The 26196-nt window shown below is 42.5% G+C and overlaps 1 protein-coding gene across 2 annotated transcripts in view; it reads left to right on the top strand.

The window, feature by feature from the left end:
* The window catches only part of BAZ1B (bromodomain adjacent to zinc finger domain 1B), a 40695-nt gene extending 16012 nt beyond the window's left edge, over positions 1–24683 (top strand). For both annotated transcript variants that reach the window (XM_007430257.4, XM_088152583.1), the window contains exons 7-19: positions 2094–3762; positions 5166–5304; positions 6247–6380; positions 7491–7602; positions 10642–10740; positions 11360–11534; positions 12401–12586; positions 14697–14844; positions 16595–16742; positions 17113–17231; positions 20507–20661; positions 22046–22149; positions 22829–24683. In XM_007430257.4, coding sequence (XP_007430319.1) covers positions 2094–3762; positions 5166–5304; positions 6247–6380; positions 7491–7602; positions 10642–10740; positions 11360–11534; positions 12401–12586; positions 14697–14844; positions 16595–16742; positions 17113–17231; positions 20507–20661; positions 22046–22149; positions 22829–23198 — 3558 coding nt within the window. In that variant the 3' untranslated portion in view covers positions 23199–24683. The remainder of the gene's footprint in view (positions 1–2093; positions 3763–5165; positions 5305–6246; positions 6381–7490; positions 7603–10641; positions 10741–11359; positions 11535–12400; positions 12587–14696; positions 14845–16594; positions 16743–17112; positions 17232–20506; positions 20662–22045; positions 22150–22828) is intronic.
* Positions 24684–26196: the final 1513 nt, after the last annotated feature.

The following is a 26196-nucleotide window of genomic DNA, read 5'->3' as shown; positions in this document are numbered from 1 at the left end:
TCAGAAATCTCAATTTTCCTCTTTCTGTAGAGATGCCCTCTAAACAATGTTGAGATTCAAGAGCAATCTCCATCCAATACTGCTTGCTATTCCAGAGGGCAGGTGCTCTAGTTTTAGATTATTTTCTGAGAGGCAAATTAACATGAATCATTTTGCCCCATTCCTGAAAGTTGTTCTTTCTTTATTTTTGACATCCTTGTTATTCATTAACATCAGAGTCACTGGGAATCAGGTGGCATATAAATTTAATAAATTATTATCATTTTTATATTTCTGATCACTCTTGGCTGGTTTAGAGAATTATGTAACGAATAAGAATAGAGAACATAGAACATCTCCACCCTTAATGAAACCTAACTTCCCATAGCGACTCGCTTTTCATCCTTAAAGCTCTGTAAAATAGCAGTGCATTCAGAGACCTCCAGAAGTGCCCCACTTGCATTCTGGAGCTAGAGTATTCCATAACAAGGGGGCATATCCAGAAAAGCTGTACATCCCATTCTCTGATCTCACAGGGGGCACTCTTAATGATCCCATTCTCATTGAGTATGCTAGACAGATCTGTTCTACCTGGAGCAGGCAATCCTTCAGTTAACTAGGTGAGAAGCCATAGAGGGTTTATAGATTATGACTAGCTCTTTGAATTGTACTTAGAAACCTATTAGTGCCCCATGCAGTGCTCACAAAACCAGTGGTATGTTTCAGTGGTGGCTCTCACCCACTGCCAAGTAAGCTGCTGAATATTGTACTAGCTGCAGTAATCTTCCAGGGCAGGCCCATGTAAAGTGCTTTGTGGTAGTCAATTCAAGAGGTGATGAGGAGACCAGTAACAGTTGTCATGCTCCAAGAAGGGCTGCAATTGGTGCGCCATTGGGACCTGGACAAAGCTCTTCCTCACAAGTCATGGTCTCCAGCTGCCTATCTAGCACTAGCAGTGAGTTTAGGGGGACCCCTAGGTCATGTACCTCCTTCTTCTGGGTGAATAATACTCTCTCTAGAGCCACCACAGGAGCAGTCAAAGTATCAGATGATTTCTAGATGACCAGCACTTCCATCTTACAAAGATTTAACCTCAGCTTATTTCTTTCCATCCAAACCCTAACAGCCTCCAAACGCTGGGTCAGGTCTTTCACTGTATCCCTAGCCTGGCCAGGGGATAATGTACAGTCGGGTACCATCAGCATATTAATGACATCACATCCCATACTGACAGACAGCCTCTTCCAATAATCTCATATAGGTAACAAATGAGAGGAAAAAGAGAAATGAACTTTATGGCATCCCACAAACCTTGAGCCACTGCCTGGATGGCCAGTCCTCCCATTATTATGTCTTGCTGTACAATGGACAATTCTGTTTTAGGATTAAAAATAAATGGGAGGCCCAACCCCTTTGGCAAGACTGAGTAGTTCTTCCATTTATTCTATTCATCTTTGGGGGGTTTTTTCCCAACTGACATTGAACATTCTGTGGCTAATGAACATGCTCAGTCCTCAATTTTTGTTTTGTTTACGTCCTTTTGGGGGCTGTGGGTGATACTTAGCCTTCTCAGTATATTACTGGAGGCAGCCTCTGGTTGGGTAGCCTCTGGTTGTAGAAATTTCTGAAAGTATCACAACAAGACTTTTTTAAAAAAAGCCATCCATGCAGCAGTGTCTTAACTTTTAGATCCCAATCCACTAACTTTAAATATTTAAGTTACAGTAGGACCAGGAATGCAAGCTAGTTTTGGGCCTTACTGAAAAATGCATTTTTGAAAGAATGTCATGTTTTGATTGCCTTTGCAAGAATAGAGACTAGGATGTATGTAAACATTTTTTTTTAAACATTTCAAAGGACTTTTGATAAAACATTTCAAAGGGCCTTCCATCTGAAACAGGTGGAGTGCTACTGGACTTTCTTTGCTACTAAATGTTTGTAGAGAAGGTATGTGGTGTTGTCAGTTAAAAGCTCTCTGTTTACTTTGTATTTTGGCTCCCAAAGCAAATGTTATTTTAATTCCTCCTTTAGGGTAGGATTCTCCCTAGTCCAAGCAAAATCCATGTTCAATTTTAAATGCAAATAATTTATATTTTGCATTGATTTGATTCCAGTATCTGACTCTCAATCCTTCAACAAAGAGGAAGAGTACTTCATCACCTGATAGGAAGCCTTCTAAGAAGCCCAAATCAGATGGTTCTTCCCCAGGACAGGGCCTGAGTCCTTCACTGTGGTGCAGTGTGCATTTGAAGAAGTCAATTGTGGGCTCCCCGCTGAAAGTCAAGAACTCCAAAAACCCCAAATTGCCTACAGAGGAGCTGGAGGAGATGATGAGTATTATGTCATCTGGAAAACTTGGCAGTTTCAACAAGAAGAGGCTTGGGAAATCACTGGATCCAAAACAGAAAAATAAAAAGGTGCTGAATGGGCAGAAATCTGGAAAATCCAGATCTCCCAGGAAAGATTCCAAGATGAAAATGAAACAGATGACACTTTTAGACATGACAAAAGGTACTTCTAAAGTGTCAAGAGCACCAAGAAGCTCAGCTGGAAGTCCCAGGTCCTCCAATAAACCTCCAAAACATCTTCCACCTGCCGCACTTCACCTCATTGCCTATTATAGAGAGAACAAAGACCGCGAGGACAAGAAAAGTGCCCTTTCCTGCATAATTTCAAAAACTGCTCGGTTGCTGTCCAGTGAGGATCGTGCTCGTCTTCCTGAGGAGTTGCGAGGCATAGTGCAAAAGCGCTATGAACTACTAGAGCACCGGAAAAACTGGGCTTCCATGACAGAGGATCAGCGCAAAGAATACATGAAGAAGAAACGGGAGAAGCTGAAAGAGAAGCTGAAGGAGAAAGCCAAAGAGCGTCGGGAAAAGGAGATGATGGAGAGGCTAGAGAAGCAGAAGCGATACGAGGACCAGGATATCAAAGGGAACAACTTGCCTGCTTTTAAGCTGGTGGATACTCCAGAAGGGCTCCCTAATACCCTCTTTGGGGATGTGGCTATGGTTGTGGAATTTCTGAGCTGCTACTCAGGGCTGCTGCTTCCAGATGCTCAGTATCCCATCACTGCTGTTTCTCTTATGGAAGCCCTTTGTGCTGAGAAAGGGGGTTTTCTGTACTTGAACAGAATTCTGGTCATTCTTCTCCAGACTCTGCTGCAAGATGAGATTGCAGAAGACTACTTGGAACTGGGGATGAAACTGTCTGAGATCCCTCTCACTTTGCACTCTGCTTCTGAATTAGTCCGCCTTTGTTTGCGCAAGTCAGATATACAGGAGGAAAGTGAAGCTTCAGAGAATGCAGAAGAGAACAAAGACTTGGCAGCTTTTGAAGACAATGAAGTACAGGATGAATTCCTGGAGAAATTGGAGGTATCAGAGTTCTTTGAGCTGACCCCTGAGGAGAAACTGCAAATCCTCACAGCTCTCTGCCATCGGATTTTGATGACATATTCAGTGCAGGATCATGTGGAGGCAAAGCAGCAGATGTCAGCTGAATTGTGGAAGGAGCGGCTGGCAATGCTGAAAGAGGAGAACGATAAGAAGAGGGCAGAGAAGCAAAAGCGGAAAGAGATGGTGGCCAAGAACAAAGAGAACGGCAAAGAGGAAAATGGTTTGGGGAAGGGAGAAAAAAAGAAAGGGGAACCAGAGAAAGCAGTCAAATCAGAGCAGCGGGTGGATATAGAAACAGAAGACATGATCAGCACAGTCAAAAGCAGGAGGCTTATGGCAATTCAGGCCAAGAAAGAGAAAGAACAGCAGGAAATGCAAATGAGAGGTAATTAAAAGAGTAGCTTTTTTGTTGAGGTGGGAGAATTTAAAGTTTCCATTGGGCTACTAACATCTGTAACTGCCAGGTGTAGGACCCTAAGCTCCAACCTGCTGTAAGAGAAAGGATGTTTGCTAAGAGATAATCTCATCTGCTGCTTTTCCTGTGGTACATACCTGTGCTAAATTTGATACAGGAACAGAAAGATCTGAGCTATTTACTCAGATAGTAAATGATTTGTTTATCTGAATCCATAAACGCCATCTGGGCCAGGAACACCATATAGTTAACAACCACTTTGGATATCAGTGTTATGTGAGGTATCAATCCATTTCTGTTCAAAAGGCTACAATCCCAGTGCCGCCTCTCTGAAAACATTGAAAGACTGGGGTATTATGTAGCCTGATACTATTTTTTGCCAATTTCTTTAGCACTTAGCTGACCTCAAATCCTGAGCAGATTGGACATGCTAGTTAGATGGGAGACTACTAGGAGATCCCTAGACTGTAGGCTGGCCTGTGAAATTTAAAAACTCTCAAGGCACTGGCAAACCACTTCTGCATTGCTGCCAAAACCCTCCATGTAGTCACTGAGAATCAATAGCAATTTGAGGGAGTGTTTGTTTTTTTTCGATATGAATTTAAAAGCTACTCATCCGGAGCAAATTTGCACTCATAGTTGCATTGTTTGGCATCTCAGTGATGGATACCTGGCAAATGAATGTGTAAATGAATTCCTAGGAAAAGTTTTACACAGTATGTTCTTAATATCAGGAGATGAGGAAATTCTGTCTCTGCCCTGCATACAGGTAATCCTCAGCTTACGATTGCAATTGGGACTGAAATTGCCATCGCTAAGTAACATGGTCATAAAGCGCAATGGCACATGACTCTGCCAACTTACGATGGCAGTTCTGGCAGTCCCCAGTTACTGTTGTTAAGTGAGGACCTCACGTGGCCCCAAATTCTGACTTCCTGTTGGCTTCCCCGTTGACTTTGCTTGTAGGAAGCCATCAGGGAATGTCAGAAATCACGATCATGCAACTGCAGGGACACTGCAACAGCCAGAACTCGGAGGACCAGTTGTAAGTCCCCCTCGTTCAGCACCATCACAAGTTTGAATGATCACTGAACAAGTGGTCGTAACCGAAGGGCCACCTGTACCTGAATGCACATGCTCTCTTTTTAACAATGCAAACGTGGCATGTGAGCAGAACAGTAATTAATTGTGGCTGCTGCATTCCAATAGCCAAAAATATTGCTCCCATCAATTGTAGAATTCCTGGTTGGGTTTTGGTTTAAGGCGGAAACCCCTCCTATAAAATAACATCAATTAAGTATCCAGTTTAAGAAAGAATTAAATGAGTTTAATACTGTGGGGGATTAATACAGCTTTTATCCCTGCTCTGTTAGTAAAACTTGAAAAAGAAGCAGAAGAGGAGAGAATTCGCAAACATAAAGCTGCAGCTGAAAAAGCCTTTCAAGACGGTATTGCCAAAGCTAAGCTGGTCATGCGCAGAACACCAGTAGGCACAGACCGTAATCACAACAGGTACAAATGAAGGAACAACTTGGTGGTTGATGAGGACCATGGAGAAATGCCTTATATCAGGACTTAACTGAAGATGCCAGGAACTGATTTTTAGAAGAGTTCTTCCACTAAGTGTTGGTCCATTCCCCCTATGGTTGGTTACTGACCTTGTTTCACTTTATTTAAAGTAGGTGAAGGGCCTGATTTACTCAAATATAATCACAGCTATAGGGCACAAATAGCTGCCCCTTAATACACCAAGAGCCTGTCTGTTCAGATATCTCCATCATACTGTTATCATTCTCTGTAACTTTGTTCCTTTTTTACGTTACTGTTCAGGAGGTCTTGTGGAATCTTATACTCTCTCAACTATCAAGGCAACATTTTATTACCACCTAATTACTTCACTTCCCTGTTGCCCCATTTCCTTTGTGCTTCTACTTTTATCCCCCTTTCCTGCTTATTTCATTCCTGAGTCACTCTACTGCAAGCTCTCTTGCTTCATTTCATGTACATTTCAGCTGCATTTCATGTTTATTATTCATTGCTATACATTACATTAGACTTCTATCCCACCTTTGCTCCAGGAGTTCAAGGTGGCATAGGTAGCACTTGCACCACCATTTTTTCCCTTCAGTAACAGCTCTATAACATACATTGAGATGATAGTAGAGTAGAGTTTCTGTGGTTGAAGCTGGGTTTGATTTTGTCCTGTCCCCACCCCCATCCCCCAAACTAGTTCAGTATCTTAGCTGCTGCACCACACTTGCTTTCTAGGAAGTTTGAAGTACTCCTACTTTTCCTCAGTAAGAGAGCTATATAGTTAAACTCTGATTTCCGCTTTTATCTGAACAGCCAGGAATGTTTACTGGCATAGCAGTTGAGCCGGTTTCTGAGGTTTGGGTGTAGAAAACTGAATTGAACTACTCAGCTCCCTCACATCTGATATGATCTCTATTTTAGGTATTGGCTCTTCTCCGATGAAGTTCCTGGCTTATTCATAGAGAAGGGGTGGGTACATGATGGTATAGACTATAGTTTTACGCCTCCAGGTGAGGAGGAGGAAGAGGAGGAGGAGGAGGAAGATTACCAACAAGGTAAGTTTGGTCATTTCTCATCTTTCATTGGTCAAGAAGGTGAATGTCTGAAGTATCAGTGTGAACATCAGATACAAAACCCCTTTACTAGACTTGTGATGCTGACCCAGATGTGTCTTTCTCTTTGATTAGTTGATTTCAAAGGTTTTATATTTGGTGGAACCATGTTTGTGTATTAAACCTTTTCAGTCAGCTACATAGGCATTGTATATTTATGTTACAAGTATTAAGCAGCTATTTAACACCAACTGGTACATTCCTTTAAAATAATTATTGAATATTTTTCTCTAGACAGTGCTTTTCATTAGGATCTTTTTGTTCAGTCATTTTGTCTTTAGAGTAGGATTTATATGGAAAAGAATACTATAATCCAGGGACTACAGATAAAACAGTGAAGCAAATCATGTTGCAGTCTGTTACCTCCTGCCAAGAGAAGCAAGCTAGACTGCTCTGTAGAAATCACAGTACCTTGTGAAATGCAGATACACTCTTCTTCTCTAATACATAGGCCTCCTAATTTTGCACCAATTCTGTCATTTTGCTTTATGAATTTTCTAAAGGAAAATATTAATTTATGTATTGTCCACACAGGTGCATGCACGCACCTCCCAGTATTGTTACTTTCCATGAATTACCGATTCAGCCGTTGGTATAGTGGTGTGGGTTTCCTGGATAAAGTTGCAGCGATTGATATTTGATTTACATTTAGTAAACAAACTGAAGAAGCTTATCTTAATTTTAAACACTTTAGGGATACCTAAAATATATTTTTCCACTGGCCAGAAGTAGTGAAATTGGGAAAAAAAATAATGGAGTGCTTGGTGTAATTTTTGATGTCTTATTCTTACAAATGGAGACATTTGTTAAGATAGTATTAGGTGTAGCTTGCTTCCTAATTGTTTTTTTTATAATTGCAGCCAAAGGAAAATATGAGGTTGTTGAAAAGTACACTAATATACTAAAGCTGTGCACATGAACATTTGTGCTTTCTGTGGATGGTCACAGAAAAGCTTAATGAGGTGTTGTGAGGCTTTTCTTAGTTGCATACTGAAGCGGCAGTAGAAACTCTGGAAATAAGACTCTTGTTAATTATGCTTAAAATGTTCACAGACGCACAGGAGAACTTGGTGGAAGGCAGCATTCTGAACACCCCACAAGGGGTCCTGCATATTCCAGAAATACCTGTTGAGACAACAGTACCGAAACAGGGACAGAACCTGTGGTAAGATAGGCTTTTCCCCCATACATATCGACAGAAAAATTGGGTGGGGAATATTTGATGTATTTCTATTCTCATACGATCTATTCATGATTGAAATTGGGTTGTTTAGACATTTAGAGGAGTATTCACAATGGTCTGGATGGCTACACACATGTCTATTATATTCTTCCCCTTTGGGATAACAATCTTTATGCAGAACGCAAAAAAGGAGTAAAAAATAGTAATCCAAAGGAATTAAAGAAATAAGAATAAGAAATAACACCATTCACTGTATGTCCCCCTACTGCTTTGCCCTTATAAACCATTCTTGCTTCTACCACATCCATCTACCATTTTGTACAATGCCTTTTGCTCTTTAAATATCTCACTTCTCTCGAGGAACTCATCAGCTTCATCCAACCAGTTTCTCAGATTTCCCCTTCTTATTCCATTCACTCTTTCTTGATGCAGTTGTTTTGAGAATTAATCCTCAATCTTTTTTGCTATGTAACAAACCACCTTAACATACTTCTTTTGCCAATACCATATAAATCAGTGATATGACTGCATCTAGAATATGGTGTGCAATTCTAGTCACCGCACTTCAAAAATGATACAATGGAGCTAGAGAAGATTCAGAGGAGGATACCTAAGATGATCAAGGGGCTGGAGCCACTTCCCTATGAGGAAAGGTTGTGACATTTGGACCTTTTTATTCTAGAAAGGAGGCAAACAATAGGTGACATAATTAAGGTTTACAAAATTATGCATGGTGTGGACAAGGAGAAGCTGTTTTCCCCTTCTGAAAATACTAGAACTAGAGGTCACCCAATGAAACTGAATCCTGGAAGAATCAGGACAGACAAAAGGAAATTGTTTTGTAAACAATGTGTAATTCCACTTTGGAATTTGCTACCACAAAATGTGCCGCTAGCTACCAGCTAGGGTGACTTCAAAAAAGGGTTGGACCAATTCATGGAAGTCCTAGGGATCCGTGGCTGTTAGCCTTGGTGTTAGTGTGAGTGCTTCTGAAGGCCATCTGCTGGGAGATGAGTGGGGTTCCTTGTTCAGTTGAGGCATAGTGAGAAAAGACTGCTGGAGTAGATGAGCCAGGGGTCCAATCCACCAGGTCACTGTTTATGTTCTTAAGATCATTTGCTTTTGTATTCAGTCCACATTCATTCAGCACCCATTCATTCTTGACCCTATCATTTGTTTTACCACGTATGCTTAAGTACTCCATTTCCACTGCATTCTGCTCTTATGTTACTTCTGGCATAATCAGCTCTCACTTCAGTATATCAAAATGTGCAGAAAAATACTTTTACACATAACTATTCTTTTGACGTATATCATTTGCTGAAAATCATTTGGGTTCTCAGCAAACAACATGGCATTGTCTCCTTACTAAAGTCACAGTTACTTTATATTTAACATTTATATGGTCACCCATGACTCTGGGCCGCATAGAAAATCATTAAACAAAAATACAAAAGAAAAATAACACATACAGTACCACTAAAGCAAACTACAACAATATTCCCAACCAATATATCTCTGACATCTTCATAAGCATTATTTATTAAATCAAATGATAAGGCTGCCTGATTCCATAGCAATTCTGGGCAACATACTACTTTAAGAACAAATAACAATTAAAAATAAGACACTGAAACATCTGGAAAGAGTAGAATGAGCATTCTCTCAACATACAGCATTCCTACAAGGAGACACCACCAACACTAACCCAAAGCCTGGGGGAAGAGCCAGGTTTTAAGGGCTCATTCGAATGAAGCTAGGGTAGGCCATATGAATTTGTGGGGAAGCTGTTCTAGAGGATAGGCACCACAACAGAGAAGACTCTTATCCTGGGTCCCATCAGGTGGCATTGTTTAAGCCCAAAGCATGCCAACTCCTGTCAGATCAAATAGGATGGGCAGACACTGTTGGAGACAGGTAGTTTATTGGTGATAACCAGCACCTTCAATTGTATCCAGCAGCCTACTGGTAATTACTGCAACTCCCAGAGCATAGGTGTTTCATAGGCAAACCATGGCATGCCATGATTGTCCATGCTGTCACATTCTGGACCAGCCTTAGCTTCTGAATGATCTTCCATGCTGGCATAGACTTAGGATAACATCATCATAAAATAACCTCTGCTCATTCATCTTAAATGTAGGCATTCTGTATCATAACATTGGCCATCCTGGAAATTCATAACTCTGATATATGCAAACTTCTAAATGGACACAATATCCTTCTCTATCTAGCATTGGAAGAGAAGTAAGCATAAGTCTTGTCTGCTTGAGAATGCTGCTTTATTTTGCTGTGTAGTTTCATTATGTCTTTTTAAATTGGCCATTACCATTTAATTGTTTTTGAAACTGATATATTTTGAAAAAGTGTTTTATCGTGCATTGAATTTGTTTTGATTGGTTAGTGTTGTGTCATAGAATTGAAACCTAACCAAAGATCTGTTAACTAGAATTTTTGGTTTAAAGAACTGGCAACTCAGAGCTTTGTAGAAATGTAGAACACAGGACCTTTCTTCTGAAGGGTGCCAGAGACACAGTGCCTGCTTGCAGAGCACTTTATTGTCTGCTTCTTTGAAGTCCTTCAGTTTTCCAGGGCTATGTATTTGTTTACCAGCAGAGGGCAGAAATACCAGTATAGCTTGTCCAATGAAATGAGTCTCCAAATGTTGATTTATATGACTCTTCTTTTACTTTCAATGTTGGTTAAAATGGTAAACGAAAATAAGCATATATAAAATAGTAATCCAACACAGCTAAATTCACTGCAGTATTTTATAGGACTTCAGTATTATAAAACTTTACATGTGTGTAAGCTATCCTATCCTGCTTAAAACAGATTGAGAATTTTTTGGAGAATATACAAAATGTTGTATACTATATAAGTACCTAAATAGAATACTTGGTCTGAGATAGTGAAACGGATTGGTAACTTATCTGGCAGGGTTGAAACATTTGTGGTTCCAGATGTCTTTTATTGTACTACTATCGGTGGGAGTACTGAACAAGTTATCTTCTCTTCCAGGTTTCTTTGTGACAGTCAGAAAGAGCTGGATGAACTACTAGCCTGCTTGCATTCGCAGGGGATAAGAGAGAGCCAGTTGAAAGATCGGTTACAGAATAGGTGAGGCTTCTTCTTCACTTGCTGCAAAATTACATGGCATTTGTATACAGCTAGTGCAGATACAATGGATTTCTGAAGTTGTTAGGTACATGATTTTTGCCTTCTCTGTTTGTGAAATTCTGTGTTTTTGTTACTTGAATGCCAACTGTCTGCACAATGACAGTTTGGAAGAAGAAATGGTTTACAGGAGGGCTGATCGTTAATGTTTTGGGCTAATGTCTGCTTATGGATAAAATATTTGAGAGGTTCCATAATGATGCTTCAAGTATAGATTAGGTCTTTCCAGAACTTTTTAACAGCCATAGCTGTACAAAAGGATTGGCTTCTGCTTTCCAAAGGACATTTCATACTTTTCAGCAAGCTTGAATAAACAATTTAACCGAAGCACCAGTATTAAAATAACCTTATGCAGGGCTGCAAAAACATTTAGAATTCCTAAGCATCAGCATTTCATTTCTGGACCAAGCAGTACATTGGTTGTTCTGTGCCTGCAGTGTGGGTCAGTTATAAATTTTCAGCTTATAATGCTGGATAGCATTCTGCAGAGCTTACAAGCTACATCTCTTAATATTTTCCACCCTGGCTCATGAGTTACCCATCAAGTATCTTCTCCTCTCAGGTATCAAGATATCATGCATTCCATTCATTTGGCTCGGAAGCAGAACCCAGGTCTGAAGTCCTGTGATGGCAGCCAGGAACTGCTAAACTTCTTGCGCAGTGATCTCATTGAAGTTGCCACACGGTTGCAGAAAGGGGGTCTGGGATACATCAATGAGGCAGAGTTTGAAGCCCGGGTGAGTAGTAGTACTGATGTAGAGGTGGAGGGAAATACTTGAGCAGAATTTCCAATTCTAAAATACAGGTAATGCTTTGTTAGCTCCAGATCTTGAATTCTGAACATTCCTTGAAATGTGCCACTTTGCCCTGAAGCTCTTCTGGAGTGTTTTATTTTAAGCTTCTGAAAGCTGCTTCTGGCTTCTGTATTCCTGGCCTTTCAAAAAGCCCTGAAGTCTTGGCTTTTCCTATAAGCGTTGGGGTAGTATGTTGATTGGAGCCCAGGAAAGTTGTCTGTTGGATGTGAGGGGTATGTTATCCTTGGGAGAGACAGAAGGTTTTTAAAAAAATGATAATTGATTTTATGCTTTTTATTGTTTTGTAATTGTTTGTAAGCTGCCCAGGATTATGATACATAAGAGAGGTGGCTGGATAGACCTTTTAAATAAGTAAATATTATTTGATGATAGCTGCTGCAATTAACCATTATAATGGAAATTTGAATTAAAGCAGAGCTGAAGCGGCTGCCTTCAAGAGATTAGAAGATTTGGGCAGTTGAAACAGATATATAAGAACAGCTACTAGCCATGTTCTAGGGAAAGTTAAAACTTTACTTGCACTAGCAAAGTTGGGTTTAAAATTGACAAAACACTGTAGTAGAGTAGTGACTAAAAGTATTCATACATGCCACTTACGAGTTCTGAAGCGCTCCTTTGTTGCTCATAACCATATCTTACTATTAGAGCTTTGCCTAGAATAATACTGTAGCCATATTTGCTTCTGTAGCAGTTTTCTCATCTGTTGAGTAGAAACAGAAGTATATGGATAAGGATTGGAAAGTCCTCCACATGCCACTAATGAATAACAACAATGTCTTTCTAATTAGGTTTGTTCATTCGAGAGCCTAAAGGATTTTGGGGAGTGTGTGATTGCTCTGCAGGCCAGTGTCATCAAGAAGTTTTTGCAAGGCTTCATGGCTCCCAAACAGAAGAGGAGAAAACATCAAGGGGAGGACACTGTTGCCAAGGCTGAGGAGGTTGATGAAGAGAAGAGAGTAGCAGAAGAAGCCAAGGTCTTGATTAATGCAGATACAAGCTAAGCATTTCTGGACTAAAAAGGCAACAGGAGCCTGAGCAAATTGCATGAAATTGCCGATGCGTATAAAGGCTGTTTAAGCTTGGGAATGCAGGTTATTGGTGTACATCATGGCATGGCCTTTCTTGCTAAAGTGATGTTTAGGGGAGAATAGGCTGTATCTCCCCTCCCATTAAAAAAAAAAAAAAAAAAAACCTAAAAAGGGAAGCAGGAGTTGCTGTCATTTGAGTCTTCTGGAAGAAGACCCAAAGCCTATAATTCATCAAAGCCTGTAATTCTTGTCTAAGATGAGTGAGCTTTGTTTCCAAGTAGACATGAGTATAGTTGGGCTAAGATGTTAATTCTGCGTGGTCATTTTCATTGTATTTTTAATGGAGAGATTTTCTTGAGGAATGCTCACCATTTTCAGCATAGGAAAAGTGCAACCTTTATGTTTCAAATTTACAAACGTTTGTTTGTCTTTCAAAATGACTCCTGTTTATTTTTATTCTTCTAGAAGCCTCCATTGAGAACAGCTGCTTTTCTTTGGCTGTTGTTTGCTACTGTGTAGTTGTCTGGCTCATATGTTGTCATCTGTTTCTCCTCTTCCCTACTTGGCCAGTGTTGTGACTGATGTTTATATGACCAAATGTATTGTCTTATTGCCAAGAGAATGGAGGCCGTATTATGGGTTAGAATGAATCAGTGCAGCCAGACCTCTGAAGGACAAAATGTTACCAACTTGACTGCCCTTTTCATTGCAGTTCCTGGGCTGCAAATGCTTGTGTTTTTTTTTTCCCCCTTTAATGTCTGATGCACCTGGTAGATTACAGGACATTATAAATTGCTTCTCTATGGGCTGGTGAATTTACACAGTACCACTAATGTTAAGTGGCTAGAAGTGGCCTCTTATCTTTGAATTTCCTGTTTGCCTTTTGGCTGTTCAGCCAGGTCCTTGCCCACTTCTCTCCTAAGCCCTAAGGCACTGAAACCTTAGATTGGCACTGTGCTCCTAGGGGCACTGCCCCTTACTTTTTGGGGAGGTCATGCTGAGAGTTTGATTCTTTTTCCAGTACGGGGAAGCAAAAGCTGCCAAGAGCTTCAGGTTTACTTTGGCCCAGTATGATAGCAGCAAATCTCTAGGAGTAGGTCTTTGGAAAGCTAATGTGTCTGAGAAGCAAGCATTCTGAGCATTCCGGGGGAAAAGACTAGCTAGCGAGCTCTCACAATTTTCCACAGTCCTGACTACCTCTTGATCCAGGTCTGTCCCCATGAGCAATGAGGAGGGAATTCTAGACTAGTATGAAGTTTTGTTTTCTTAGCCGTCCCATTTACTCGGCATTTCCTTGGATTCAGTGGGAGGGGAATGTGCAACTCTGCAGAAATAGATGGTTTTATTTGGCTCCTGAACTGCTGTTAACAGCAGAGCTCAGCCATTTGTTCTGACATTCAACTGCCTTGGCTAGGAGAATATTAACTTAGATACCCTAAGATTTCCCCGTGTTATCTCTTCTGTTAATGCAGTAACAGGTTTAGTATTTATAGAGAGGGCTGCATGCCCTCTGACTAGCCATTGTTAATTGCAAGTTTATTTGCATTTGCTTGTTTCCATGTTCTTTGCTTGTGTTAGAACTGCAAAGCTATTAGCACCTGAGCATAGTTATTCAGAAGCTTCTTGTGTTTGAGCATCTTTGTTTGAGGCTGGTGGCAACTGGTGCTGCTTGTCCACCAAGTTTCACCTCCACTGCTAGTGTTATGTATATTGTCACATATGTTGTCTGAAGCCTCCACCAGGGGGCAGCCTAGGGAGTCATTTGAATTTATGTCCTAACCCTTGCCTCCCCAGCTGTCCCTGGAGTTAACAGCTAAAGTTCTACTGTTTGTTTCTCTTTGATGGACAAGAATTTAGTTCAGATTTCAAAGTCAAAAATGCAGCTGGCTTCAAGCTGGCCATGTAAAGTTGAGCAAGAGTTGTGGGCCTCTGAGGCTGTGGGGAGAAGAATTTTTGGTAGTGCCTAAAAGATAGCTGCTGTGAATCCTAGGGAATGATCACAAAATGCCTTTCAGTTGCTGGGAGTTTGGGCCTAAGGTCCTTGTTCTACCCCCAGGTTGCTTCAGCTGTGGAGAAGTGGAAAGTGGCAATCCGTGAGGCACAAACCTTCTCACGTATGCACGTGCTGCTTGGTATGTTGGATGCCTGCATCAAGTGGGACATGTCAGCAGAAAATGCCAGATGTAAAGTATGTCGCAAGAAAGGTGTGTATTCCAGGCTATGAATCAACTATTAGACTTCCAGTGCTGTCAGAACCTTGAATGGAAACATCCTGTGAATACATAAAGCAGTTGCCTTCCCATTCCCTTAGAGAAAGATATGGGCACCCACTATTATTTTTTCAGTTTTTTGTTATGTTTTTGTCCCACCCTTTACTCTCAAGGGGCTTAGTACACAGTATACATTGGGACAGGAAGCCTTTTTGACTACTAGATCCAACATTCTGTCTGGAATTTTGAAAGCATGTTCTGTGTGATCATGCAATACAGAATGTCTCCTATAGTTTCTGCCTGCCATCACTTGGTTCCCCAGGATACTTTTTAACTATCCCAGCTTATCTTTTATCTTTTCTTAGTAGATGGGCAGATTTCCAAAGAACTGAACTGCAGCTATCTACCATTTTTATAAATGGTACAAGATCATCTTTGGGGGCAAAGTGGGGCTCAGAGGCATTCACATATCACTGATTTTACAGACTAGTCCCTTGTTTTACAGCATGCAAGTTTTCTGTTGATTTAAATAAAAACAGTATTTTCTTTTAAAAATGTCAGGTGGCACAGGGAACTGGCAAGCTTTTGGCAGTCTCTATGGGTACACTGGTGCCCATGGCTTAGCATTGCCTGCGCCTCATATGGTGTCTTCCCCGTCCTCCATCTTGAAAGCAACAATACACAAGAAGCAGGCTGAGGAAGGAGTATCTGGTCCAAGTCATCTAGCATGCTTTCTGACTTGGTAATTAGAATTTGGTCCTTCTGAGTCTACAGCCACTTGTTTTCAGTGTGGTAGCAAAAAGTACTTCCTGTATCTTCTGTGAGGGAGTTTTCAGTGAATCAATTCTAAATAGGTTGTGATAAAAAATACCATGTCTTGTAGTACATGAAAGTTGGGCTCAGTGTGGCAGCAATGTTTGTTTAGATTTAGATTTAGATTTTTTTTTATCTCACCTTTATTATTTTTATAAATAACTCAAGACAGCAAACATACGTAATACTCATTCCTCCTCCTGTTGTCCCCACAAGAACAACCTTGTGAGGTGACCTGAGCTGAGCTGAGAGAGAGTGTCTGGCCCAAAGTCACCCAGCTGGCTTTCATGCCTAAGGTGGGACTAGAATTCATAGTCTCCTGCTTTCTAGGCTGGTGCCTTAACCACTAGATCAAACTGGCTCTTGTTGGTCCCTGAAGTATTAAAGTGATTGCCTATGACAGTTTTGGATAGAATTCCTCTCATTTTTGCCATTGGATTGATGCAACTTTTGTCCCTGCTATCGTCCAGTTGGCTTGTCATATAAAAATACAAAAGTAGTACAAGTATTACACAACATTGAAAATCTCTGGATTTCTTAAGAAGTCATCAGAATATTAGGTCTGGTAGTAGTTTCCCCCAGCTCTGTTACTCTGTACACTGTATCTCTCAGAGTTGCTGTCTTTCAGTTTAGAAGTAAACAGAATAAGGAGATATGAACATGTATTATGCTCACCATTCTCCAACCCTAATGTCCTGCAGATGTATTGGATTCCATTTCCCATCATCCTTGGTCACTATGCTGGTTGAAAGATGGTAGGGGTTGTACATCTGGAAGGTGCTGGGTAGGAGGAAGTTGGTTGATCGCTACTCCTTGGCTACTGTTTGATGCAAGGGTAATCCTGTCAAAGGCTGCTTTCCAACATGCCTGCTTGTTTATTTTCCTTCTTTGTTCTTTGGATTACCAAATTGTTTCTTCCCTGTTCCCCCAGGTGAGGATGACAAACTCATCCTGTGTGATGAATGCAACAAAGCTTTCCATCTTTTTTGCCTGAGACCAGCCCTGTATGACATCCCAGAAGGAGAGTGGCAGTGCCCTGCTTGCCAGCCCTCAGTGGCCAGGCGGAGCTCCCGGGGCAGGTAAGACCCCTTTGATTTGCAGGTGCCTTTAACAGAAAGGCAGTTCATCTCAGCATATGTGTCCATATCCTCTTATTCTATATTAAGTTCATTGAATTGGGTGTGGCAGGATTTGTATGCCATTCCTAGCTATTTTGGACTTCATGACATTATAGCTTTTGTTTTTAAAATAAACAGGCATTCCAAAAAATATTCTATTAGTTGAGTGCATTTGTTGTTTTGGCTGCTACTAGGCCAAACCTGTCTTCACTGAATGTAATATGGAATGCAAACATGAAGCCTGCTGGAGGACAGAGCATGAACATGGTACAGTCATGTGGAATGGTTGTGTGGGGAAAGCAGGATTCTGACTATTGAATCTTTCCTCTAGAAACTATGCTGAAGATTCGGTTGAAGAGGAGAGTGAAACTGATGAACAGGAATCTGAGGAAGATGATGATGATGGGGAGGAAGAAGAGGAAGAAGGCTATGAGGTTGCTGGATTAAAATGTACGTTATACTGCAATCAAAGGGCAACAGGTCTTCACTGAAGGATTGGGCTGGTTCCTACACTGTTAATTTAATACAAAGTAGCTTCCCTGTTTCCCACTTCCAAACTGCAGGCAGTGAATGTCTTGCTAGCAGTCCTGAGCTAAGAAGGTGCTGCTGAGTGTTTCCAGATCAGTTCACTGATTTGTGATTGTTTCATATGGCTTGAAGAGTAACCAAAATAGGCATTGCTTCCATGGAGGAGAATGAGAAGTGAACAGTGGGAACTTTGTCTTTTAAGGCAGTGTGTAATTGCAATAAATCTATTGCAACTCTTCTTTGCAGACTTTAAATTGTAGAGCCTACTTAACTTTTGGATGATGGCAGCTGAAGTTAGAATGCTTTAGAAAGCAAGGCTGAAATCTCCGGGGCATGTGATAGCATTTTGTTATTGGCAAACTTTAAAATCTGTAGTTGGATTGTTACAGATTGGACTGGATTGGTGAAAATGGACCTATTCTGTGGGTCCAGAATCATTCCAGATTATATATACTGCACAGGGTAATCTTCATGTCAGTGGCACACAAAACCAGAATCCTGTGACAACATGCAGGCCTTATAAGAAGTTCAGAAATGCCACCCACTATCAAGTTCATACCACTAGATTATGGCATTGCAGTAATCATCTGGGCAGATCAGATCTTTGTGACTTTCCTTGCTGGTATCCATCTCTGAAAGCCAAAAAGAACTATTGTGTTTCATATCAAGATTTAGCTGTTACTACTTATTCCAGAAGTACACCTCACACCAAAGACCAAAGTGTCTGCTGCATCAAGGTACTGTAGTTGCGAAAAAGCTTCTGCACTGGAGGAAGTGTTCCCCTTCAAAATAAATGAAGTCCTCCGTTGTCTTTGCAACTGAACGTTTTGCTGATAATATGCTCCATCTAGTTCCTCAGGTGAACAGTCATCAGTTGGATTCTGGTGATCCTGTTTACATGTTTGGCTGTGACCAGTTGCTACCCTGGTCAGCTTTTTGAAAATCTTCCAGTGTCAGTTCCCGTCTCCTGGTACTCATCTTGATCTGGTTTGAAAACCACTTAACTCTTAATACTGATCATTCTGAAGTACTTGTACTCTGGGGTTCAGTCCTTACTGTGTCCTGTAACAGTTTTATAGGTAGGTCGTAATTATTTCCTCGTTAGGAAATGAAGCCCAGGAGAGAGACCCAAAGAAACAGACTCTGTTGATGTCTGAGGGGCAGTGTGAATCCAGCTCTCGGAGTGGTCCCTACTCTGGTGGCGCCTGGTTCCCATTCAGAGCTGTCCGCATGTGAGCTTCTGTTTATAATTGCTCTCTAGATTTTTGTGGAGCCTCTTCCAGTCTTGAAAGAGTGCTCATCTATTACAAGTATTTATGTCTACTTTTGAAGTTTGTTCAGGCTCCTTCCTGCCGGCCTGGGCAGGCCCAGGTGAGTGGCACTGTCACTAAAAATAAAGCCTTCACCGCAGCCACAGCTTTATGAGGCATTTAATTGGGAAAGGTCATGATGGAGAAATCTTTCATTTTGGCAGAGTCCTGTTTAATCCTTGGTACAGCGTTGATCCAGAGTGTTCTCATAGAGAATGTTGGACTGCCAGATATTTAGCACATGTTGCTCTCTCAACATAAGGGGAAACAACCCTTAAACAGATGGTGTCCGTAACAGAAATAACTGATGTATTGGACAGTGATGAATGAAAATTGCACCCTATTAAGTATCTTTTCTGCTGTGCATTGAAAACTTGCTGTGGAGGTTGATTCTCCTTCATTCCTGAAAAAAAAAGCCAGCATCCGCCGCTTGACATAAAATAGTCAGCAAGAGTATTTGCTGCAATGAAGTTCCATTGTTCAAACTGTCTCCTTGTCAGCTGGCAGGAGAAATTCAATACTCAGCGCATGCTGCTGAGGGGGCTTAGCAGCTGCCTTAGCCCACTGTGTGGGCCACTTGTGAATGCTTGGAATGATATTTAGCTCAGCCAATCACGCTTCTCTGGTGAACATGTGATCAGCAGGGAAATGAAAGCAAAGAGTCTCTCGGGCATCATGCAAACTGTTTTTGACTTCTCCTAGCATTGAGGCCTGATCACAGGAGTCAGTTGAATTAGCTGTTTTTGCATTATCGACAGCATGCCCTTTTAATTGAATCAGGAGGAGCAGGAATGAAAAGGGGGAGGGAAGCAGAGGGATAGCCCTTTGACAAAACAGTTGAATGCTTTCGGCAATTTAATAATTTTAATTGAAATGAATATAAAAGTTCCTTCATAGAGAATCTCAATTCTGTTTTTGGATCAGAAATGAAGAAACTTGAGTTGATTACATGCGTTTCCATCTTGGGAGAGAGAGAGAAAAGAGAGGCTTACCAGTGCTCGAGTAGCTTTCATAATGGATTCTTTGCTAGTGATAAATCCTCCGTGTAAATTTGCAGTTATCAATTTGCTCCATTTTATTTGCATGGTCATTAATTGTTTCCTGATTTGTGATTATCGTCAATTATTCCTGATAAGGAGTACAGTGATACCTCGGGATACGAACGCCTCTGCTTGCGAATTTTTCGGGTTACGACCAGCTCTGGCCCCAAAATTTTACCTCGGTTTGCGAACTCCGCCTCGGGGTACGAGCCATTTTCCGCCCGTGCCACGTGGTCCGCGGCCATTTTCTGCCCGTGCCACGTGGTCCGCGGCCATTTTTCCGCCCGTGCCACGTGGTCCGCGGCTGTTTTTCCGGCCCTGCCGCGTGGTCCGCAGCCGTTTTCGCGCCGCGCTGGGCCGTTTTCACGCCGCGCCGCGCTGCACCCGGCCATTTTCGCGCCGCACCACGCTGCACCCGGCCACTCTCCGTGTGGTCCGTGGACGCCAGAACGGATTAACGGTAATTACATTGAACCTTATGGGAAATTGCCTCGGGTTGCGACCAAATTCGGGCGGAGGGCGGAACGGATTAACCGGATTTACATTGAACCCTATGGGGAAATTTGCCTCGGGGTGCGACCAAATTCAGAGGGCGGAACGGATTAACCGGATTTACATTGAACCCTATGGGGAAATTTCCTTCGGGTTACGACCAACTCGGGATACGCCCAGAGTCACGGAACGGATTAAGTTCGTATCCCGAGGTACCACTGTATCTGGAAATAGCAGGTAGTGGGTTATCAGTAGCTTGGAATCTGTCCTGGGCAGGATGACTGGTTGCATCCTATTACCTTTCTGCCACTTCTCCTCCAGTACTAAATCATTACATGCTATCTCTGATTTGCAGTAAGACCCAGGAAGGCAGCCAAGGGGAAGCAAGGTGGCATAGCTGCAGACCCTCCAAGGCGGGGCAGGCATCAAGGCAAGAAGCGGACGCTCCATGCCACTCGAGGGTCCCGGCAGCAGACTGCACCTGTCACTGAAACTGACATTGATGAGCTGGTAAGAGCTACAGATCTCCAGATAACATTTTTAGTAGTTAAAAGTAGAACAGGTGTGTCTATATCCACCCTATCTTCCTTTACCAAAGAAACTCTTCCCTGTGTATTGTATTAAGCATCTGCCTGGTGTGCTTGTCTTTTTCTCTCTTTTTCTTTCTCAAGATTACCTGCTTCTCTCCCTCTCCTTCCTTCCTTGATTAGCAGGGTGGTTAAAAGCTCTTAACTAGCTATGAGTCTCTAGGAAGTGTTGAGGCACGGAGGATCATTGGTATGCTGGCAATGCAAAACACCACATCACTTCCAAAGCAGCTCTTAAGGACATTTGTTGCTTGTGCAGTCTGCCTGCCAAAAAATAATTCAACTATCTTACATTTCACTTGACATTTAAAAGAAGAAAGCTTTGGGCCTTCATTTGGGAATTATTCTCTTCCCTACCCCTGTCTCCTGAAGTCTTGGATGGTTGAAGCTGCAGCAATAGAACTTTCCACCAGAGTGGAGGAGTTACCAGCTTCCACTTAGAGAATGCTGCACTGTACAGAGTGGTTCGTGGTGTCTAGTGTGGGTCATGTTTGCCTCCTTTTGTATTTGAAATCTAGAAAAGCAAGTTTATAAGTTCTGCCAAGGTATAGTTTGGCATGTACTCTGTCCTCTACTTCCTCTCTCTTGTGCACATTTGCCCTGAAATGATGCCAAGGAGGTAATTTTTGTCCCATTAATTGGAATACTTAAGAGAGGCCCCCTGCACATGGAGGGCAAGGAGCTAGCCCCAGACCTTGCTTTTGTCCTTCCTACACTGGTATCTGGTGTCAGGAATGTTGCTATCCCAATTCTTCAGGTTGCTTCCCTGTTTTGCTGCATACTGTGCACTAGGAGTGAGCTGTGGCTCCCACCCACCAGTGCCCTGCTTGCTGGTGCCCCTCCTTGGCTGCTTTAAAGCCCTTTGAAGAAGCCTGCTGCCCCGAAGAGTCGCTGGGTTGCCTCAAAGGTATCCTGCTGGTTCTCTGATTAGGGCTCCAGACCTGAAACTCAAGCTAGGATAGAGGCATTCTTTGGCTGCCCCATCAAAGCTGCAGCAGCTGCCTGGTTTGTTTCATGCATATTGCTGGTAGGATAGCAAGCCTTGAAAGTCTGACTTTGTAGAATGGTTTCTCCTCTGTTTGCCCCACCTGCTTTTTAATAGGAAGCCTTGCCAAGCTTCCCTTAGATAGACCTGCTCTCCCCAGCTAAAGCTCCTGGGCACATTGCCAGCAATCTGTACTTGTCACCAGACACATTTTGTTTCACTGGGGTGCTGGTCTACATCATAAAGAGAGACGTGATCAATTCTTGTGTGGTTTGGATCTGTGCTGTTCTGTTTTCCGCTTCTGACTCTCTTTGTAATGCAGGTGCTTCAGACAAAGAAGATGTCTCGCAGGCAGATCCTGGAACTGCAAAAGTGCGAGGAAATCCTAAATAAACTTGTCAAGTACCGGTTTAGCTGGCCTTTCAGGTGAGGCCTCAAACAAATGCACAAACAAGGCTAAGTAGAATTGGAGAGCCCAGAGTTTTTCTTCGTCTTCTGTGTGTTCTGCCTATTCCATGTTAGTAGACAGTTGAAAGCAGTGAGAATCCCTCTTAACACCCCTCCCTCCAACTCAGGGAAAGTGAATCCTCTGAAGCAGCATTTTTCACACTTGGCAACTTTAAGATGTGTAGATTTCAACTCCCAGAATTCCCCAGCCAGCATCCACACAGCGCTTGCATAGGTACTCTCTGGTAGACAGAAAGGGCCTCTTTGCATCCATGCACCTTGAGTGGGAATAACAGATTAGTGTAAGTGCTTTATCTCATGGTTAAATACCACATATAGTAGTATAAGGAAAATTTCTTCATATGCCAAATGTTGATACCTCCTGCTTTTTTTCAGAGATGGAGTACTCTGTTTAACCACACTAGGTAGGCAGTATGGCTTATCTCCCATTCTCTGTCTCTCTAGAGTTTGGAATTATATTTTGGCTTGATGGTAATGGCTTTTTCAGGGTACGTCGTGTGTTAACATTGTCAGTGTGATGGTCAAGGTGGGGGCGGGCATAGTATGCCAGTGCCAGAAACCAGCAAGGAAGTAAAAACAGAAGTCTGGCACTTGGTTATAGCAGGTGATGCCCTAACATTTGGCATTATTTTGTCAGGGAGCCAGTGACCACGGAAGAGGCAGAAGATTATTTTGAAGTGATCAGCAGCCCCATGGACTTCCAGACAATGCAGAGCAAGTGCTCATGCGGGAGCTACCGGTCTGTGCAGGATTTTCTCTCTGATATGAAGCAGGTCTTTGCCAATGCCGAGCAATACAACCAGAATGGCAGCCATGTCCTTGCCTGCCTGGAGAAGACGGAACAGTGTTTGATAGACATGCTACACAAACACCTGCCTGGCCACACGTACATGCGCCGGAAACGCAAGCGACCCTTCGTCCAGCCTGGTCAGGAACTCGAGGAAGCTGATGGGGACAGCGATCCTGAGGCACTGGAGTACTCGAGGGGGCGGAAGAGGAAGAAATGAGGGGTCCAGGATGGGACACGGTTGGAGCAGGCCTCTGCAGGATCCACTGCCCAGATGGAGTTCAGAGGTGGAAGCTGCTCAGCTTCACACTGTCCTCCCCCACCCCACTCCCCTCACCAGCTTTCCCGTTGGCTTGTTCTAATAACCGTCAGCAACTAATCAGTCAGCTGTCAAGAGAAAAGATGGATTTCTAATTCCTCAACTATGCACGTAGTTTGTGCAAATTAAGGAGACGCAAGGGACATGGGGACAGTGGATGGAGCCACTTCCAGCTGAGGATGGGGCAGGTTTTCTCTGAACCAGAGCCGCCGTCTTCCTCCCGTCTGTTTGTCCTAATGGCAGGTGGGAGAAATGAGCTGCCACGTGTGTTTGGATATATTTATAACCTACAACCCCACAAGCCCTCCCCATCTCCCCCTGAGGAAGCCACCTTTTAGAATGGGCAAGCACTTACCTTTCTTAGGCAGTCACCTTTCACCAGCATCTTTGTGCAGGCCAGCTTTTGGGGTGCTTATCGTTCTCCAGCCTCTTGATGTGAGCAGCAGGGAGAGTTGTTTCCTCCTCACAGCACTTCCTGGCGCCAGGTGCGCAACAATGACCAGAGTGTCATAAAACCCAGAGTTTGGGAAAGGGACACTGGTTCTAACTTTATAAATCTTTTTTTTAGTTAAGGAAAGATTCTCCTGTCCAGCAGTGATCTTGTATAAAAACACAGTGTAAGATAAAGTCGCCTTGACTTTGACGTGCATTGTACAGTTTGTATGAGGATCTGTTTGCTTTATATTCCTCCCCTCTTATAAGTCACTTGTTTTTTCTTAGAGAAAGTAGTTGGAGTTGGCCCAGGAAGTCCATCAGGGTTGTACACTTTGTAGACTTGCTCTTGTCTCCTTTTATAGTCATTTCGCCTCTAACCTGTCTCATCTTTGCCTTCCCATTGCTGGGTTCCAGATCAGGCCAAAAGAGAGTCTGACCTTGCACACTAATGGCCCAGCCAGAGACAGGGATCTGTGGAAGGGTCCCTTGGAAGCCTGGGCTACCTCATGAAGATTTTGTTCAGTTGAGGATTTCCGTTTGGCTTTCTGTCATTTCAAGAAATATTTTTTTCTTAGTTTTGAACTGGAAGCTGTGGGGCTGTGAACAAGATGGAGTTTTCCTTCTCCTTTGAAATGGTTCCTATCTCTCCAGCTTCTGTTTGCTGGAGCAAGGAGTATGTGATACCTAATAATTGTAGCCTGGCATTATGTCCTCATCTTTTGGATTAACGCTTTCTGTCACAAGAGCATCATCAGGCCTCCAAGGTCCCTTTTTGCCACCAACATCCATCAATGCGACCTGCCCCTCCTTTTCCTTCTCATCTTTTGTTTTGTCATTTTTTCCCAACTTCTACACAATGAGACTTTTTTGGACTAATTTTTTTAAAAAAAGGTTGTTTGGGGGAGGGGGGTCTGCTAAGGGCTGTACTTGTAATAAATTCAAAATACAAAAGCTGAATGTGTTTTTCTGCCTGCTTGAAGATTCAGATCCTTTTAGTACACTTGCCAGCCTGAAGACTTAAAAATTGAGGACCTTTGCTCTAGAACCTCCTTACTTCCTGTACATTTCTGCTCATGAGAGTTCTAAAGTTGGTAAAGCTGAAGCTTCCAGTGTTTCACTCTAGATCAGTGTTGTCCAAACTTGGCCACTTTAAGATGAGTGGACTTCAACTCCTAGAATTCCCCAGCCAGCCATGGGGAATTCTGGGAGTTGAAGTCCACTCATCTTAAACTGGCCAAGTTTGGACAACACTGCTCTAGATCAATGCATTTTAGTTTTTTGGGCACCTAACTTGAAATTGACAACAGCTACTTTGGGAGTGTCACTGCCAGTGTATGTTAAGCGAGGGAGGTTCCCCTAAACCTATAATGGGCCATAATAGCACTCTATACAGCTTGCTGTGCTAGAAGAATAACTTGTAGTTTAACGGCCATTATACATATGTACGAAAGCACTCCATGAAGCAAAAGCCAAATACTAAGGTTTAAGAAGAGACAGCTGAGATACTCCATTTCCTCATCTCAGATGAGCCACCAGCAATAGGGATACATTGATGTGCAAGTGCCAACTTCAGATGCATTATTAACATGCAGTGTAGGGATGAACTGCTCTCTGAGGATAAAACAGACCATTGGCCTGGGGAAGAATTGGCAGCATTTTGACTTTTAATAGTACAAAATTAGAAAACATGCATAAGAAGAAGCACAAGTATTCCTCACGAGTGACTGTTCTTTTGACCAGGATTTGGCTGACCCCTCCGGCTCCTCTAGCCTGCCCCCTGGCTGTGCCTTTGCTTCTGACCAACTTAATCTGGATTAGATACATTTAACAACTGCTTGAGTCTTGGACTGCCTTTGTTTTGGTAGCTCTGATCTGAAGTCCCTGAATTTAGGGACCTTGTTTCTGCAGAAGCAGGCCATCCATCCATCCATTTTTCTCCAAGATGTCCAGCAGGGGGCAGCACAGCCAAGGGTTCTTCCTGCCGCTGATGCCTTAAGTAAACATTTCCCTGATTTATATTAACATTTCCCTGTCATTGTCTACCAGATACCAAATTATTTGCAAGAAGCCACTAGGATTGTTCCTGAAAATGCAGTGCTTTCCCTGTTAAAAGAGTTGAATTTCCTGGTGGTCAAGTCTCAGGAAGCTAACAGCTGTCAACATGGTGCTTTCTGATTGTGACTTGGCCCAGAAGGTAAATGCAGGATATTATTTTAATGTGCCACAAGTGAAAAGCAATCTCAGAGTTTGGATGAAGAGTTGTGCAAATTAAAGGATGATCATACAGTAGTGAAGAAAAAGCATAAATGTAAGGATTGCCTGTGAATCTATTTGCATGATCTGAAACTGCACTCCTTGCTTCCTTTGGCAGGTGTTAATCTTTGTCCTTGAGTTGAATGGCTTTGATCTCTACAGTCCAGCTTTCTATCTACTTACTGCCCTAGAATAGATGTCTGAGAACGTC

The sequence above is a fragment of the Python bivittatus genome, unplaced genomic scaffold, assembly GCF_059951505.1.
Source record: "Python bivittatus isolate LINGU-HERP-01145 unplaced genomic scaffold, Pbiv_v1 ctg000690_np1212, whole genome shotgun sequence".
Taxonomy (NCBI): Eukaryota; Metazoa; Chordata; class Lepidosauria; order Squamata; family Pythonidae; genus Python; species Python bivittatus.
Note: the sequence above shows the minus strand (reverse complement) of the source record. Positions and strands in the feature narration are given on the sequence as shown.